This window comes from Bufo bufo, chromosome 2 (genome assembly GCF_905171765.1).
Source record: "Bufo bufo chromosome 2, aBufBuf1.1, whole genome shotgun sequence".
NCBI classification, from domain to species: Eukaryota; Metazoa; Chordata; class Amphibia; order Anura; family Bufonidae; genus Bufo; species Bufo bufo.
Window position 1 is genome coordinate 454,821,748 of NC_053390.1, and position 19,297 is coordinate 454,841,044.

Consider the following 19,297-nt stretch of genomic DNA (forward strand, 5'->3'; position numbering starts at 1 on the left):
CATTTCTGACATAGCCATTTTTTGGAAGAAGCAGCAAGGGTATTTTTACAGATGGCACATCTCTTTTGATACGGCTCTCCACTGGCTTTTGCACTATCTTTGCCCTAGAATGCAAAGGAGACTCTTAGCCAAAAAATAAAAAAACTGGAGGTAAACAAAGGAGCCGTCACCTAAGAGCAGACAGAACCTGCATGAAATCACCCAGTGATTATTTATCATTGCCAAGTAAAAGGGCACTCCTGGAGGATGCTTACCAGACTGGAGGGTCTAGGAGGATCAGAAAATTTGTGGCCAACATCTCCTTCTGAGACCAGGGACATCTTACACCACCTCTTGTCCAGCAGAGTGTATGGGACACCATGCTCCAGCGTTCACACCTCCTTTTCAAAGCGGTGGTGGACGCTACGCCGGCTGACGTCATCACGCAGCGCCTCACTTCCGGCGCGCCAACGTCCCGCTCTTCAATGCCTCTGCGCATGCGCCCGTTTGGAACGCAAATGGCTGCAATCCTCCGCCCTCAACACCTCACATGCTCCACGCATCGCGGAGCAGGGATCTCAGCCCAGAGTTGCCGGCATCCGCCGGACTTAGAGGCCCTACCCCCTGCACCAGCCCTCTGGTACAAGGGCCGGGATAACAAACCGAAAGGCTGTGTGATCTTGTTTGCACCGACTCTCCTGCACTCCTTGAGGGACAGGAAACAACTGAAGCAGGACATGGGAGGGGGCGTTTTATGCACTGATCTAATTGTTTCCTGTCCCTGAAGGAGGTGGAGTAACCTCCAGGTAATGCCGTTGTGGAGGAGAGAGGAAAAATTACCCTTTTGTTACATGAAAATAAATAAATAAAATAAAATACTGAATGCCATACCTAAATGGACGGCCATATCACACAGATAAGGAACATATTAGCATGTTAGTTAAACATTAAGCAGTCAGTGGGGAGTACAAATTCCCAGTTCCTTTCCTGCCAGCACTATAAACAATATAAAAATAAAACAAAGGTATGGCTACAAAGGTTCGATTCTGTTTTCCCCATATGACAGATGACATATGACACTACATGATAGGGGTACACACATTGATGATTCTCCCAATGTGTTTATGTGGTAACGGTATTTGTTTCTACAGGTATGTGCAATTAATAAGACATAACCATTGCTGGGGTACAAGAGGAAAGCTATACAGTCTGTGACCCATCATGTACACAATATAACAGTGGTGCAGATTGACTAGTGAAAATGTGCCAGAATTATCGTTCAACGTGAGCAAGAAGTCTAGCATGTATGTTGTGTACCGTTTTTAAGTGTTTTACACACATTTTGCACTTTGCTCTGCAAGTGCATGTGGCTTACCAAGAAAGAGATGTGCCTTAAGATGCAATAGTATGGGGGTCATTTATTAAACAGAAATACACCTAAATTAGCCATATTTCTGGTGCAGATTACGGCACAAAAGTCCTTTGCGCCACAATCTGCAACGTCACCCTGCTCACACCAGGCCTAAAAAAATAAAAAAAGGTGTGATGTGGGTAGGGAAGGGGACAGGACTGCAGGCCAGTCTCATTTACCATTTTCTTAGTCTGTTTTAGGCATTGAAAAAGGTCTAAAAGGTAAGACAGTGCGAGAGAGAGAGAGGTTTTATTTCTCTATATATAATGTGAACATTCTTCAGTACACATTTTCGTCCACTAGATGGCAGCAAACCAGATGTGAGCCTCATGTGCATTTATTTGTCTTAAAGGGGTTGTCCGAGTTATGGAAAAAAAAATACAGCACTGAAAATCTGATATATAACTGAGCTAAGCAAGTTTTCTGCAAAAAAAAAATATATATATTTCCTCATTTCCCTGGTTCTTTTCTGGCCCTTTGTTTACATGCAATAAAAACAATCTCTGCCCCTCCCCCTGATCTGCTAAGGGAGAGAATACAAGAGCTGCCCTGAGTCCTGGGAGAATGAACAGCAACTTGCAAGTGTAGAACTACAAGTCCCAGCTGTATAATGACACTGCTAATACACACAGGATCTTCCCCCTAACTTCTTGTGCAATGCTCTCTCTAGTATGTCAGCTCCAGTGCCCAGCATTGTCTCCTCACTGCTTGCAGAGCTACCCAGTGTGTGCAGCTGAAGGGGTTAAGAATCCTAGGACAGAGCAGACGGCAGTGAAGGGGGGTGTGTGGCCAGCACAGTGACGTCTCCTTTACAGGCTTGTAAACGAACTTTATCAGAGCAGGGAGAGAAGCTGACATCACAGGTCATGTGACCCTCAGTGAAATCTGAGAAACCAGCCACTGGAGATCAAGTGAGTGAATTGGAAAGCTGTTACATTTGCCTAGTTACACTGGACACTGGGGGAGGGCGCATTAGGTTGCAGTTTTCAAATCTACCTATGAACTCAGAGTTGAAGTTGCTGAAACCACTCCTATCAGGTTAAGGAGCCAATAGTCTTTTCTTAAAGAACACCCCTTTTGTGAGGTCATGTCTGCTATTTAAGTAAATGTAACTTGAATAAAGGGTTTCTTCTTGCTCTGGCTCAGGGGGATGAGAAGATGCTTTCATAAAACCAACTGGTGTGTCTGGTCTCATTATGAAAGCAGTATGATACGTACATACTTATACTTCTAATTGAATTGGCACCACACAAAGAAGATTAGAATCACATGAATTGTGATAACATTTAGGCCCCTTTCACACGGGCGAGTTTTCCGCGCGGGTGCAATGCGTGAGGTGAACGCATTGCACCCGCACTGAATCCGGACCCATTCATTTCTATGGGGCTGTGCAGATGAGCGGTGATTTTCACGCATCACTTGTGCGTTGCGTGAAAATCGCAGCAAGCTCTATTTTGGGCGTTTTTCACGCAACGCAGGCCCCATAGAAGTGAATGGGGCTACGTGAAAATCGCAAGCAAGTGGTGATGGATCATGTGACGGACCATGTGATGAGCGCAGTGACGTCATCAAAGGTCCTATTCCTCAAAGAAGAAGACCGAAGAGATGCCAGCTGCGTGAACAAGTGGATTAAGGCGAGTTAAATTATTATTTTTTTTAAGCCCTATTTTACTATGCATTCTGTATTCAGAATGCTATTATTTTCCCTTATAACCATGTTATAAGGGGAAATAATACAATCTACACAACCTGGAACCCAAACCTGAACTTCTGTGAAGAAGTTCGGGTCTGGGTACCACATTCAGTTTTTTATCACGCGCGTGCAAAACGCATTGCACCCGCGCGATAAAAACTGAACAACGGAACGTAATCACAGTCAAAACTGACTGCAATTGGGTACCTACTCGCGCGGGTTTGCCGCAACGCATCCGGACACGCTCGTGTCAAAGAGGCCTTAGGAAGCTGGCTTACATTTAGAAGCAGCAGAGGATCCGCCAAAGTTATGTAGAGGCCGGTGCCTATTCATAACTCCGGCAGATCCACGACCAGTGCAGGGCTTTATAAATGTGGCCCATGTTCCAAAATTGTGCCAAAATCCGGGCCCAAATGAAGCCTACATAGTTTGTTTAAAGTTAGACTAGACCAGTGGTGGCGAACATATGGCACAGGTGCACCTGCACCTTGGAAAAAGTCTATGGTGTACCAATATGCATTAGACTTTTCCTGCCATTCATCAGCGCAGGGCGCACTATAAACAGCACAGGCAGGGCACTGAATGTCAGCAGGCTATTATAGCTAAATTATAAAGTACATGGAAGATATACTGTATTGTATTCAGGTTAAATTGAAGTGTTGGCAATTTGCAATAAATATGTGGGTTTTGGGTTAGTTTGGGCACTTAGTCTGTAAAACGTTCACCATCACTGGACTAGACAGTCTAGAAGTGCGCCAGATTTAAAACCCAGCATTAGCCACTGTGATAAATCTAGTGCATCTTTATACTGTCTAGTCTAAAAGACCATTTACACAGGCCTCCAATTAGTAATTAGTATTGAGCGCGAATATTCGAATTTTAATCTCGAACATCAGCAATTCGAGAATTCGCAAATATTTAGAATATAGGGCTATATATTCGTAATGAAAAATTGTCATTTTTTTTCCATCTGAAGTCATGATTCCTCCCTGCTTAAGTTACTTATGGGCCAATGACTCATAGGCCCACAAGCAAGAAGCAGGGAGGAATCATGTGTTCAGATGGAAAAAATGATGAATATTTGAAAAACTAATATATAGCACTATATTCTATAGTGCTATATATTCGTTTTTGACCCACGCCTGTATTGAGCGCGTAATAGTCGCATATTACGCGATCATTACCTTGCCGATTTTCACTTAAAAAAAAAAGAATGTAGAATATAATGAATATACGAATTTGTGAATATATGACGAATATTCTACAAAATATTCGCGAAATATCACGATTTCGAATATGACCCCTGCCGCTCATCACTAGTATTTATGGGGACAGAGCGTTCCTAGGAATTACCCTGTAGAAAGGTGCCATCAAACACCTGATGACTAGCAAACACTCGGCCATCAGATGAACGCAGCGTTAATGCAGTCACCTAAATCAACATGTCTGGGCAGGAGATCATCCTGTGTAAATAACAATTCCCAGAAACAATGAATCTGTATGGAGACCATACAGCAGCAATGATTGCCGCTCTCACCTCTGACGAGCAGGCAACTTTTAGGAACAAGAGTGTCATTCCCGATAATTGCCTGCTTTGTAGGCCTGAGTAAAGGGATATTACATTTACACTGTCAATATATTAGTACATTTTTCCCATTTTGAATATTAGAGTGTCACACTCTTTATCTGAATGCATGATTCTTTATTTCGCACATCCCATTCTTGTATAACTGGAAGATATCTCACCTGCTGTTTCTCTGAGGAAAGGTTTAAGCCATTCCTCTGACCCAGTTTAAGGAGTTTTTCCAAGAACCTCTTTGCCTCTGGTTTCAGCGAATCAGGAGATAGCACAGTCTGTAAAAATGCATCCATGTCATTTATACATTTAGTGGTTGTAAAAGGCAAATCTCATCTTAGCACTAAAATAGTAGAAAATAATCATCTTGCATTCCTTTCACAACCTTTTCTAGATTGATGACTGAACAGTTATATAATGCTCTGTTTACTGTATAGTAAATGAAATATGGGACTCTTAAACTTCCCATACATATAAGGTAAATGTCAGTCAACTTAAGGTACTTTCACACTTGCGGCAGAGGAATCTGGCAGGCAGTTCCATCGCCGGAACTGCCGGATCCGTCAAAACGTATGCCAACTGATGGCATTTGTAAGACTGATCAGGACCCTGATCAGTCTTAGAAATGCATTGAAATGCCGGATCAGTCTTTCCGGTGTCATCCGGAAAAATGGATCCGGCATTTATTTGTTTTCATTGGATCCGGCATTGCGGTATTTTGAATGCCGGATCCGGCACTAATACATTCCTATGGGAAAAAATACCGGAAAAGAAAAACACTAGTGTGAAAGTACCCTAATGTGTATGGGGCCCTACTGACTCTCTCCCCGTGGCAGATTAGATTTTTACCCGATCCATTTGTTCTCAGACTGTTAAGCCACTACCAAAGTTTTTGGCAGTGACTTTCTACCCTCTAACTTTACAGGTCTAGCCAAGCATGCATGTATATGGAGGGAACGGTAGGGATAGCTTTCACTAAACAAGCATTTGACCGACATCTATCTAACGTGAAAGGGGTTTTCTGGCAGTTTAAGGGCTCTTTCACACTTGCGTTCTTGTCTTCCGGCATAGAGTTCCAGCGTCGGGGCTCTATGCCGGAAGAATCCTGATCAGGATTATCCTAATGCATTCTGAATGGAGAGAAATCTGTTCAGGATGCATCAGGATGTATCAGGATGTCTTCAGTTCCGGAACGGAACGTTTTTTGGCCGAAGAAAATACCGCAGCATGCTGCGCTTTTTGCTCCGGCCAAAAATCCGGAACACTTGCCGCAAGGCCGGATCCGGAATTAATGCCCATTGAAAGGCATTGATCCGGATCCGGCCTTAAGCTAAACGTCGTTTCGGCGCATTGCCGGAGCCGACATTTAGCTTTTTCAGAGTGGTTACCATGGCTGCCGGGACGCTAAAGTCCTGGCAGCCATGGTAAAGTGTAGCGGGGAGCGGGGGAGCAGTATACTTACCGTCCGTGCGGCTCCCGGGGCGCTCCAGAGTGACGTCAGGGCGCCCCAAGCGCATGGATCATGTGATCACATGGATCACGTCATCCATGCGCATGGGGCGCTCTGACGTCATTCTGGAGCGCCCCGGGAGCCGCACGGACTGTAAGTATACCGCTCCCCCGCTCCCCGCTTCTACTATGGCAACCAGGACTTTAATAGCGTCCTGGCTGCCATAGTAACACTGAACGCATTTGGAAGACGGTTCCGTCTTCAAATGCTTTCAGTTCACTTGCGTTTTTCCGGATCCGGAGTGTAATTCCGGCAAGTGGAGTACACACCGGATCTGGACAACGCAAGTGTGAAAGAGGCCTTATACTGATGGCCTATCCTCAGGATAGACGATCAATATCTGATCAGGGAGGGGGGTGCTGGGTGTCGGGTCCCCCACGATCAGTTGGAGCACTGCAATCTCTTACTTGCCTCTGTCCCAGTCAGGTGAATGGGCCGGGGCTGTAATACCAAGCTGCTATACATTGAATGGCGCTGTCCTTGGTATGCTGTGAAGAGGACATGGCGCTCACGGAGTGCCAAGGCCTCTTCAAACAGCTGATCAATGGTGGAGCCAGGTTTCGGAACCCCACCTATCAGATACTGGTGACCTATCCTGAAAATACTTTCCTCCCAGAAAACCCCTTGAATGCCCACCCAGCTTGAGTGTATACTGACAGCTGGCATACTGAAGATTCGTCTCAGGATCTGAATAGGTTTGCTTTCTGCACCATGTGTATGCATAGATTTCAGCAAATCACATTTAGATTACAGTCGCAGGAATGTCTGCCATGTGTGAATACACACTTAGAGACTAATAAGAAGTTATTACCCATATGTCTATAGACCTAAAAACTAAAGGGAATATTTGTGTTCAGAGCCACCTTTACATATATTGAGAATACCGCAGCTGTCAATGACAGGTAATATACTTACCCCGCTCCGCTCCTGGTCCCCGCATCGCTGCTGCTGTACAGGGAGAAGCAGCAGTGGCGGTGCAGGGACCAGGAGCGGCGATGGGAGCGGGGTAACTACAGTCATGTGAAAAAATTAGGACACCCTTTGAAAGCATGTGGTTTTTTGTAACATTTTTAATAAATGGTTATTTCATCTCCGTTTCAACAATACAGAGAGATTAAAGTAATCCAACTAAACAAAGAAAACTGAAGAAAAGTCTTTTCAAGATCTTCTGTAAATGTCATTCTACAAAAATGCCTATTCTAACTGAGGAAAAAGATAGGACACCCTCACATGTATTCCCTCTTAAATTGGCTCAGATCTCACACAGGTATATCACACCAGGTGCACATAATTAGTAGATCGTTACTCTGCATGTTGAATGAGGCTTGCCCTATTTAAACCTCAGACATTTAGTTTGGTGTGCTCCTGACTGTTGAAGTGAGAGTGAGCACCATGGTGAGAGCAAAAGAGCTGTCAGAGGACTTCAGAAAAAAGATTGTAGCAGCCTATGAGTCTGGGAAGGGATTTAAAAAGATCTCAAAAGATTTTGAAATCAGCCATTCCACTGTCCGGAAGATAGTCTACAAGTGGAGGGCTTTCAAAACAACTGCCAACATGCCCAGGACTGGTCGCCCCAGCAAGTTCACCCCAAGAGCAGACCGCAAGATGCTAAAAGAGGTATCCAAAAACCCTAAAGTGTCATCTCGAGAACTACAGCAGGCTCTGGCTACTGTTGATGTAGAAGTACATGCCTCTACAATCAGAAAGAGACTGTACAAGTTTAACTTGCATGGGAGGTGTGCAAGGAGGAAACCTTTGCTTTCCAAGAGAAACATCGAGGCCAGACTGACATTTGCCAGCGATAAAGTTGACAAAGACCAGGACTTCTGGAATAATGTTCTTTGGACAGATGAGTCCAAAATTGAATTATTTGGACACAACAGCAGAGGACATGTTTGGCGTAAACCAAACACAGCATTCCAAGAAAAGAACCTCATACCAACTGTGAAGCATGGAGGTGGAAGTGTCATGGTTTGGGGCTGCTTTGCTGCAGCAGGACCTGGTCAGCTCACCATCATAGAATCCACGATGAATTCTACTGTGTATCAGAAGGTGCTTGAAGAACATGTGAGACCATCAGTTAGAAAATTAAAGCTGAAGCGGAACTGGACCATGCAACATGACAATGACCCAAAACATACTAGTAAATCAACCAAAGATTGGCTGTAAAAGAAGAAATGGAGAGTCCTGGAATGGCCAAGTCAAAGTCCAGATTTGAATCCCATTGAGATGCTGTGGGGTGACTTGAAAAGGGCTGTACGTGCAAGAAACCCCTCAAACATCTCACAGCTGAAAAAGTTCTGCATTGAGGAGTGGGGTAAAATTTCCTCAGACCGATGTCGAAGACTGGTAGATGGCTACAAGAACCGTCTCACTGCAGTTATTTCAGCCAAAGGAGGTAACACTCGCTATTAGGGGCAAGGGTGTCCTATCTTTTTCCTCAGTTAGAATAGGCATTTTTGTAGAATGACATTTACAGAAGATCTTGAAAAGACTTTTCTTCAGTTTTCTTTGTTTAGTCGGATTACTTTAATCTCTCTGTATTGTTGAAACGGAGATGAAATAACCATTTATTAAAAATGTTACAAAAAACCACATGCTTTCAAAGGGTGTCCTAATTTTTTCACATGACTGTATATAACCTGTGAGGGGCCCAGCACATGTGGGGGCTGTTTCAGGAATTGGATAACCCCTTTAAATGCTGTGAATAGACTTTTTATGAGCATTCAGCAATTTACATTTAACCATTATCAGGGTGGGGATGGTGGCAGGTTATTTCCAGAGAATTGTCAATTCAGCTCTCAGGACACTAGTAATTAAAACCATTGTTAAAATGCTGCAACATTTTTTGGCTAAGATCTCAACATAGGAAGTACTTCTGACAATCTCTTATGAGAATATAGCCCAGTTGCATGCTAAGAGTCCGGCCCGGGCGCCAGAAGCAATGAACGCTTCCGTCAATACAGAAAGTATTACTACATTTCTCCAAATGGCTTTCCCTAGCAATACTGTTAATCATCAGTTTTCAGTTGATTCCTGGGATGGCTTCTACTTAGAAGGAAGGAAGGGTTGCCTTTGTGAGACAACAGCTGGTCAAATATAATGGTGAAAAACAATGACTGGCAACAATAACTGGAAAGTGTATGGGCATTATTGAGCTTTGCGAATATTCAGCTTTAAAGGGGTTGCCCGGGTTCAGAACTGAACCTGGATATAATTGGCATTGTTACAATGGGTCCACAAAAATACGGATGCAACATGTATAATCACACTGAGGTCATCCGTATTTCGTTCTGGATTCACGTTTTGCGGACTTCAAAATACCGGCTGTTGTATGAATGCACCCTTATCGGGGCAGGAAGCTGGTGACTTTATATCACATCATAAGGTCTAACCTGTAGGTGCTCAAGTTGTCTATAAACATCTTCCCTCATACTTTTCTCCACGTCAAACTCGGACAAGCTCTTATCGGCCTCGGTACTCGCTGTTCGGACATGTTTATCGGAAGAAACATGCTGAAGGAAATCCAGCATGTTCCGCTCAACTGTGAATAGGAGAGTGACATATCATAGGTGATGTGAGGACAGAGCAGCAATTGTAAAGATGACAAGCATAACCTATGGAACCTACTGTAATCCTTTCAGCAAAGGAACAATGCCAGAAATTTCTCAGTGTAATGACCGGGTTCAGAGAACAGTCAGCCGGCTATACAAATGCCGAGCTCAGGCTTTCGGGAGATATAAAACCCAGAGCGCAGGAACATTCTCCAACACCGATGTTTCCTATTTTAATAATACCTTGTTAGCATACTAGATAACATTTAGTAGGGTTAGACAAATCTCCCATGGGCAGGCTGGTGACTCCTTACACATAGTGGAAATGATGTGGGTTTTCTGTTCAGATGTGCAAGTAGAAAATCCATAGCTGAATAGAATAGCAGCAAATGGATACAAGGTTAACTCATGTCATCCAGGGAAATGTAACATCTGCAGAATGTCAATGCTTTCTGTGGATTTCGCCCTATGTAATGCCACAGGATTCACTGTGATTGTGTCTGTGAGGACAGATGAAGCGGTGATCTGTAGGTGGAATAACTGCAGGGTGTTACAGTAGCAGCAAAGTGAATCAGATTTTAACAAACCTCATCCACACACAGAGGAGAAAAGTCTGCATGGAAATTAACTTGTAGCTTGGATTTTGAAATCTTCATTTAGGTCAATTTTTGTCTGTGGATTTTCACAGCAGATTCCACACTTTGCAGTCACGTGTGCATGTACCCTAAGGGCAATCGCACACAGGGTATTCAAAGTCCAAAGAGTCCCCCTCAGGAGAGGTCTGTAAATTTAAGATATTACTCCTTTAGCACTACCCTAACTGGTGTAAAAGAAAACTGGATTAGTTGCCCATAGCAAGCAATCATATTCCACATCCCACCCATTTTTCAGAGCTCCTTTGGAAAATGAAAGGTTAAATCTGATTGGTTGCTATGGGCAACTAAACCAGTTTTCCTTTACACCAGATTTGATAAATCACCCCCTTAATACTTTGTCTTTTATTCTACTTGGCTTCTGGTTTAAAAGTCCTAAGACTCCTTTCTGAGGCACAGAGAACTTCTCTTTCCAGAGCGTACTTGGTTCTGCCAGAAAAATATGTAATTAAAAACCTTTCTGGAGAGCGACCTCTAAATTTCAAGACCTCCAAGAGTCTAAGGTCCAGGAACTTTCTCTCCAGGCTGGGAGGAATACTTTTAGTCTTCCTCCCACCCAGTCATTAGAAATGATCCTTCCTAATGGACTGGTAAAAGGTACGTAAGTAAGAGACATAATACGTGCATACAATCTGACTGCATGTGCAGACGAGACGGCCAGAAAATCCGACATATTGGAAAAGTGGGGAGAGCATTCCAAATCTCTTCTTGTGATTACCCCTAATTTGGTCTGCCAACTGATTGAACCATAAAATAAGGGACCTATGTGTACAGATAGCCACAATATTAGGTTTAAAGGACACCCCTGCTGACTCCCAGGCCCACTTTAAAAATAAAAAAAACTATCCGCGTTACTGTCTATCAGGAGCCCTAAATAATCAAAAGGGAGGGAGAATTCTACTATTTTTTTTTTTAAACAGATAACTCAGTCCTAGGGGCATAGTCGCAATCTGCCGAATCGGACTTCCATAACAGAATACAATACGACGCTTGTCCAGTTGCTTCCATTCTCTGATATTAGGCTACATTATTCTGAATTTTAAAAAAAACAATCGCCTTTTTTCGTCTTCACCTTTTTGGGGTCCTCAATATCCATAGTACACTAAGGCTACTTTCACATCTGCTCTTTCCCTTTCCGCTATGATGGATCTCAATAGTGGGGGAAACACTTCAGTTCAGGGGACAAAACTGAACTGAACTAAACGGAATGAACCACAATGCATTCCATTCCGTTTGGTTGCGGCCCCATCACGGGCAGAATAACATTGCTAGCAGCGGTGGTCATCTGGCTCAGTCTTGCAGGGTTCTCATAGCCTCTGCTAGCAGTGGTGGTCATCTGGCTCAGTCTTGCAGGGTTCTCATAGCCTCTGCTAGCAGTGGTGGTCATCTGGCTCAGTCTTGCAGGGTTCTCATAGCCTCTGCTAGCAGCGGTGGTCATCTGGCTCAGGCTTGCCAGGTTCTCACAGCTTCTGCTGGCAGTGGTGGTCATGTGGCTATTAGGGCACTGCTAATAATCCAATCTCGGAACTATAAAAATTCAGATCTTCAAGCCATAAGCTTTAAGCCTCATTCACACATCAGTGTTTTGGTCAGTGATTGTGAGCCAACACCAGGATTGGAGCCTCCATAGACATAAGGTATGAGGAAAAGATCTGCACCTGTTCTGTGTTTAGAGTCGCACCTGGTTTTGGCTCAAAATCACGGATGGAAATCACTGACCGAACACGGACGTTTGAATTATTAACCAAATGAAAATCATGGTTCAGACCAAGATAAAAAAATTCCACGCTTCAGATAAAAATAAAAAAACAATTAAATCTTCTACTTCATCCATGTCAAATATCTGGCCTTGCCTCTGTGTTATAATATTTGAATTAGAGCAGCTCACCCTCTTGTTGCTCTGGATATGGGGCTCTTGTCAATTTGACTTACCCCGTCAAAGTAATTAATTAATTGTATGTAACTAGGACAGGCACTCTACACTTGAAACCACCCAGAGGATTTCTTCTTGTAACTTTCCATCTTTGTCAAGAATCGGGCAGTTTGAGGTTGGCGTGTTGAGACATGTGGGATGCCAAGCATTGCACAAGCCACAGAGCCCGCAAGACCTCTACTGCGAGAAAGGTAATATTACCTGCACCAAATAAAGAGACGCAGAGGCGAGTCTGCAAACCACCACGTGGGACGCCATAGTCGGTAAATACCAACTACTAACAGTGAGTATTCAACATTGATCACTGTTAGAATCATATTGATACAATCAGCGTCAATATAGGCGAATAAAAAAGCAATCAAATGGAACTATAAGTGTAAGGCCTTATGCACATGACCGTTGTTTTGGTCTGCATCCAGTTTTTACGGCTGGGATGCGGACCCATTCACTTCAATGGGGCCGCAAAAGATGCGGACAGCACTTCATGTCCGCATCCGTTGCTTTGTTCCGTAGCCCCGCAAAAAAAACCTAAAAACATGTCCTATTCTTGTCCGTTTTGCAGACAAGAATAGGAATTTCTACATTGGGCCGCCCGTTCCGTTTCGCAAATTGCGGAAGGCACATGGACGGCTTCCTTTTTTTGCGGATCCGCGGTTTGCAGACCAGAAAAAAACGAAACGGTCGTGTGCATGAGGCCTAAGGTGGATACAATACAAAACAAGAAACATTCTAATGTAACGCTTTACCATTCTATTGCGCTGAACAAACTAACAGACTTATTAAAGGGGTTGTCCGGGTTCAGAATTGTACCCGGACATACCTCTATTTTCACCCAGGCAGCCCCCCTCACTTGAGCATCAGAGCAGTTCATGCTCCGATGGTCTCCTTTGCCCTGCGGTAAAACCAGTATAACAGCTAGGGCAGCGCTAAAGCACGCCCATCAGAGCCGGAGACGTCACCGAACACACTAAACCCGGACAACCCCTTTAAGCACGAGTAGCGCGGATTATCCATTCAAAAAAATAGAATTCCCGCACCACTTGTGTGAGTAATTTGTAATATGATATTCTATCATAATAATATGCAAATGTGATACGCACTATGGGACTTAATTGTGGCTGTATGCGCAATAGATACTAACGATATACGTATCAGACGGCTACTGCACGATTCTCTGCTGTTCAACAAGCGTCCAGCGGACCTATTGCCCATACAACCTATAGAGTGATATTGCCATCGAATGTGGTATATATGTTTGTTTTTTCCCATTTTATTCCTTCAGCTGATCTACTTTTACTTTTTTTTTAATTTTTTTATTATGTTTCTGAACAGATTTTATGCAAATTGTTAATGTAATTGTGTTATAAATAGTGTTGAGTGAACTTGTGTTTTAGGTTCGGCGTCTAACGTTCGGGATATCGAAGAATCGCGTTACGGACCATAACGGAATTTAGAATCCATAATGGGATTCTTCGATAACCCAAACTTTAGACGCCGAACTTAAAACACAAGTTCGCTCAACACTAGTCATAACAAATATCTATGTAAAAGACATATCCTCCTTGGATGCTTTCAAATGCAGAGTGCCTGTCCTACCTACATACAAGTTGTTGTCAATTTGACGGAGCACCACTCCCAAAGTGACAAGGGGGTGAACGGTTTCTAATTCTGTTCTTGCCCTGGTGTTATCCATCATGAATGTAGTTGTGAAATATTAACTACCCATCTAAGGATACAGCCTCAAGTGTAGAGTGCCTGTCCTAGTTACATACAATATCTGAGGACTCTCACCTGAATACTCCACCTCTACATCAGCCAGCGCTTTTAGGGTGCTCTCATAGGTAACACAATCCCGGTCAAGGCTCCCCACCGTGTCATACACACGCTTGGTTTTCTCAATAAGCTTGACGGCCATTGAGCAGATTTGTTCTGGAGTAAGGTCCCATCGGAGACGGTTCTCTTCATTCTTAGGAGGCAGCTCCATCATATGACCTATTCATGGAATATGGAGAAGGTTACATGCAGAGCTGGGGAGTCAGTAAGACAGACCTGGTCCCCTACTGTAAGGGGACATCTCTAGGTTTTTCCTGGGGAACATCAGGAGATCCTGGTGGAAAAAGACTACCACATACGGTTCTATATAGTCTTCCCGACAACCAGCAGTAACATGGGGTCCTGTAGAAGGCCTTGGCACCCACATACAGTAACATATACACTGCATGTAACTGGACATATCTGCTGCCCCATGATCACCACTATAGAGCACACCTGAAAGGCTGGTAACAGGGGACAACAGCCTGCATTCTTCTATGCCTGTAATGACATAGGTGCTCTAACCTACCTATGCTGAAGTAACTCACTGTGCTCTTAGGTAACAGTGGCTATGCGAACATGGATAACCCCAAGTCTGCCCCCCAGCACGAGCCCACCCTTCTACCTCCAGTACCTGTAGGCGCCATGTGGTAAACCCGTCAAAGAACAGTCCAAGGAAGCTGGTGCGGGGACTCGCAGGGCAGTGTGGGAGGGGCGATGTCACGTGCACGGGGAGGGGTTTATCAGGCCGGAGGGGAGGTGCTTATAGAATTACGCGATGTGTATGACTAGGGGACTGCTCCGTGTACATAGCGCGCTACGTATACACGTCACTTCCTGCGCTGACTTCACGGCACCAGCAACTTCCGTATCCGCTTCCAGGGACGGTGGTCGCATGTGTGGAGAGTTGGTAAGACGGAGTGCTGTCACCGGGCGGCTTCATGCTCCTGAAGGGGTCCTCTGACGTATTCATTGCTGCATGTGTATACAAGGAGGTGTCCTCCAAGTAGTCTCTACACACACTGTATATGGAGAGGCATCTGGAGACTATCACCTAGAGCGAATGTTTCCCTGGCTCCCTGTCAGTAGACCAGTCAGTGTCTGATAACGGGGCCATAGATGTAAGTTTACAGTTAGGACTGGGGGCAGCAGGGTTCCCACCTTGGTATTGGTTCTGGGTGAGTTAGCCCCTCAGTGGTCCTACTCTGTCAGGTTGACAGTTCTGACATGTCTGCCGTATAGCATCCGTTTTTTTTTTTTGTTTTTTTTAAAAAAAAAATATCAAATGCAGATTTGCTATACGTTGTATGCAAGCCATGTTATAAATTATAGGTAAGGGGGTTGTTCGAGCAGACACCCCAGCTTGGCCAGAGGGGATCCTACCACCTGATGGGTTCCAGCACCTTTGCAGACAATGACTGGTTGCAGCAGTGGGTGATGTGTCCCCCATGCATCATGTCACTGGATCATGTGATGCCACTACTACAGCAGCCACGTGACCTGCGTCAAACAGGATGTTGACGTTTGGAGAGAAGGAGATGGAACCCAGTGGCCGGGATCAGATAAGTATGGATCCCTCTACCTGAAGGACCCCCATTGTCATGCATTAATTGAGGCATGGACTCGCGGGGCACGGATGTAATATTACTAGTTTACAAAGCGTTGGTGCGGCCTCATCTGGAATATGCAGTTCAGTTCTGGGCACCAGTCCATAGAAAGGACGCTCTGCAGCTGGAAACAGTACAGAGGAGAGCGACCAAACTGATAAGGGGAATGGAGGTCTTCGCTATGAAGAAAGATTAAAAGAATTGAATTTATTTAGTCTTCGGAAGAGATGTCTAAGGGGAGACATGATTAACCTATACAAATCTATAAATGGACCATACAAAACATACAGTGAAAAACTGTTCTATCTAAAATGCCCTCAAAAGACAAGGGGGCACCGCGTCAAAGCTTCTTTACTGTAAGAACTGTGAATCTGTGGAATAGACTTCCTCACGACGTGGTGACAGCAGGAACAGTGGACCGTTTCAAAAAGGGTTTAGACGAATTCTTAAAAGTAAACAACATTAATGCTTATAGAAACGTGTAGAAACTTGAGTCTCACTTCCTTCTGGGATTCGTGTCCCCACCTATCCCCTAGTTGAAGGACTTGTCTTTTTCTTACCTGCACTATGTGTAAGGTTTCCAGAGTTTTGTCATAAATGAGATGAGTAGATGGTTGTACAAGGCTCGCTGATATTTGCTTACCGTGTATCAATCTGCAGTCCAGGCTGATACAGTTGTAGTCGGTTCTAAGGCTACTTTCACACCCGCAGCACTGCCATCTGACCTCCAGCTCTGGCAGAGGTTTGTGTCTGCATATTTGCTGCATCTCATGGGGCAGGCGGGCATTACATTCCAGAGAACAGCCTGCCCGAATCCATGCCACAGATGTGAAAGTAGCCTAAGCTGAGAACAGGACTAGCTATGTACTGATTTACTGCTTGTGAATCATTCACTGACCGCAAACTAATATCTAGAAAATGTTGAGTAGAAACAGAACATGCACTCAAGAATTCCGGCTTTAAAAAGTCCCAAAATTAGGCTTTTTACGACTTTTTAGGTTTATCTTTGCAAGCAATTTGTGGCCTTGCTTTTCTACACCACTTGCTCCACTTTTGAAATGTGGTTGAAGGTGGGCATGAATTGATTTAAAGGGGTTGACCACATTCTGGCTACTTGTGACTAATTTGTAGTAGGGCTGCACGATATGGGAATTGTGTGCGATTGCGATTAGGGCCTTAAAAATTGCCATAACGGTATGTGATGCAATATTTTAAGGGAATTGTGCTAGAGGTCTATTTGCTTGGATTTTCCCATATGAGCCGCTGACGCGGCTGGGTATGACATAGTTATGGGGGATCTGTGGAGGACGCTGTTATGTGGGGGGATCTGTGGAGGACGCTGTTATGTGGGGGGATCTGTGGAGGACGCTGTTATGTGGGGGGATCTGTGGAGGACGCTGTTATGTGGGGGGATCTGTGGAGGACGCTGTTATGTGGGGGGATCTGTGGAGGACGCTGTTATGTGGGGGGATCTGTGGAGGACGCTGTTATGTGGGGGGATCTGTGGAGGACGCTGTTATGTGGGGGGATCTGTGGAGGACGCTGTTATGTGGGGGGATCTGTGGAGGACGCTGTTATGTGGGGGGATGTGTGCTATGACACATGGGGCCAGCATAAGACACACATATAGCATCTTATGCTGGTCCCCCTCATGGCCCTATGTGTCCCCTCATGTGTCCTAAACTGCGCACATAACTCTCCTATTCATAAAATGGCCAGCCTCTGTACTTTCACTATGAATGCACTGCAGAGAGCGAGCCGGCCGGCGCGTGACTGACGTCACTGTCACGCTCCTCCCACTTAATTCAGGAAGCAGGAGCGTGACTAAGTGACGTCAGTCACGCGCCGGCCGCCTCGCTCGCTCCCGCTCGCTGCAGTGCATTCATCGTGAAAGTAAGTACAGAGGCTGGCCATTTTATCAATAGGACAGAGGACATTTTATCAATAGGGGCCCCTTCATATATAATCGCGGCATTTTTGGGTCGGCCGAATCGCCAAATCGCATTTGCCGATTATCGCGATTCGATTATTTTTGCGATATATCGTGCAGCCCTAATGTGTAGGTAAGATGAAATATAGCACTTACTAATACAGTCTTTGTTGATATTCTGTGCCTTTTAGCTACATTTCATAAGCCATGGCCCCTTGTTAAAGGGAACCTGTCACTGGAATTTGATGTATAGAGCCGAGGACATGGGTTGCTAGATGGCCGCTAGCACATCCGCAATACCCAGTCCCCATAGCTCTGTGTGCTTTTATTGTGTATAAAAAGATTTGATCCATATGCAAATTACCCTGAGATGTGTCCTGTACGTGAGAGGAGTCCAGCGTGAAGGAGCCCAGCACTGCCCCGCATCCTCAGAATCTCCTCCTTGCTCCCCGACGTCAGAGAGCCAGAGCGCCGTAATCTCGCAATGCACGAGCTAGCTGTCTGACGTCGGGGAGCAGGGAGGAGATTCTGAGGATGCGGGGCGGTGCTGCGCTCCTTCACGCTGGACTCATCTCACGTACAGGACACATCTTGGGGTAATTTGCATATGGATCAAATCGTTTTTTTCCACAATAAAAGCACACAGAGCTATGGGGACTGGGTATTGCGGATGTGCTAACGGCCATCTAGCAACCCATGTCCTCAGCTCTATACATCAAATCCCGGTGCCAGGTTCCCTTCAAGCAAATCCTCTGTGTTCACACACAGGTCCTGTCCATAAGATGGCTGCTGATGGAGGGTCATGTGACAATGTATATCAACTCCATGTGATGTCTCTAACACACTGTGCCTTCACTCGGCTCCCAACGGTGCAATTACGGAGGATAGGTGCAATGTATTTGAATGGAGTAGACATCCTATGGAAGTGATTTGCCTGGACACATGACCCTCCATCAGCAGCCATCTTATGGACAGGGCCTCTGTGTGGACAACAGAGAATTTGCCTAACAAGAGGACATGGCTTATGAAATATAGAAAATAGAGCAAAATTTCAACAAAGACTATATTAGTAATTATTATATAATTATCTCGCACACACATTGGTCAACAATAACCAGAATGTGGTCAACCCCTTTAATAGTGTTGAGCGAAGCGAGCTTTAGATGCTTCATTCGAAGTCGTTTCGTTCAAAACTGCGGAATAATACTGTACTGAGATTCGTCTCCGCACAGCATTAGGCCTCCTGCACACGAACGTGTGCTGCCCATTGCTGTATTGCGGACCGCATTTGCGGATCCGCAATACACGGGCGCCATTCCATGGGCATTCCGCATTCACTTCAATGGGTCCGCAAATCCGGAGATGTGGAATGGTGCGGAACAGAAACCCACGGAAGCACTACGGAGTGCTTTCGTTCCACAAAAAGATAGAACATGTCCTATCTTTTTGCGGATCGCGGACCCATTAAAGTGAATTAGTCCGCGATCCGCTGCGGCTGCCCCACGGTCGGTGTTCTTGCATTGTAACCTGCAATTTGCGGGCCGCAGCACAGCCACGGGATGCACATGTTCGTGTGCAGGAGGCATTAGAATATATGGGCTCTGATCAGCCGAAGTAAGTTATTCATGAAGTCGGAACT

At 44.9% G+C, this 19,297-nt stretch overlaps 2 protein-coding genes across 5 annotated transcripts in view; one reads left to right on the forward strand and one right to left on the reverse strand.

The window, feature by feature from the left end:
- THOP1 (thimet oligopeptidase 1) overlaps nt 1-16,510 on the reverse strand; it is a 56,811-nt gene extending 40,301 nt beyond the window's left edge. Inside the window, exons 1-4 of one of the 3 annotated variants that reach the window (XM_040417594.1) lie at nt 16,372-16,510; nt 14,101-14,301; nt 9,565-9,713; nt 4,830-4,937 (exon numbers count right to left, since the gene is read on the reverse strand). In XM_040417594.1, coding sequence (XP_040273528.1) covers nt 4,830-4,937; nt 9,565-9,713; nt 14,101-14,301; nt 16,372-16,495 — 582 coding nt within the window. In that variant the 5' untranslated portion in view covers nt 16,496-16,510. The other 2 variants (XM_040417595.1, XM_040417596.1) reach the window with 2 other exon arrangements.
- Nucleotides 14,920-19,297, forward strand: part of SGTA (small glutamine rich tetratricopeptide repeat co-chaperone alpha) — a 62,446-nt gene continuing 58,068 nt past the window's right edge. For both annotated transcript variants that reach the window (XM_040417598.1, XM_040417599.1), the window contains exon 1: nt 14,920-15,031. The gene's annotated coding sequence lies outside the window, so the exon portion shown is untranslated. The remainder of the gene's footprint in view (nt 15,032-19,297) is intronic.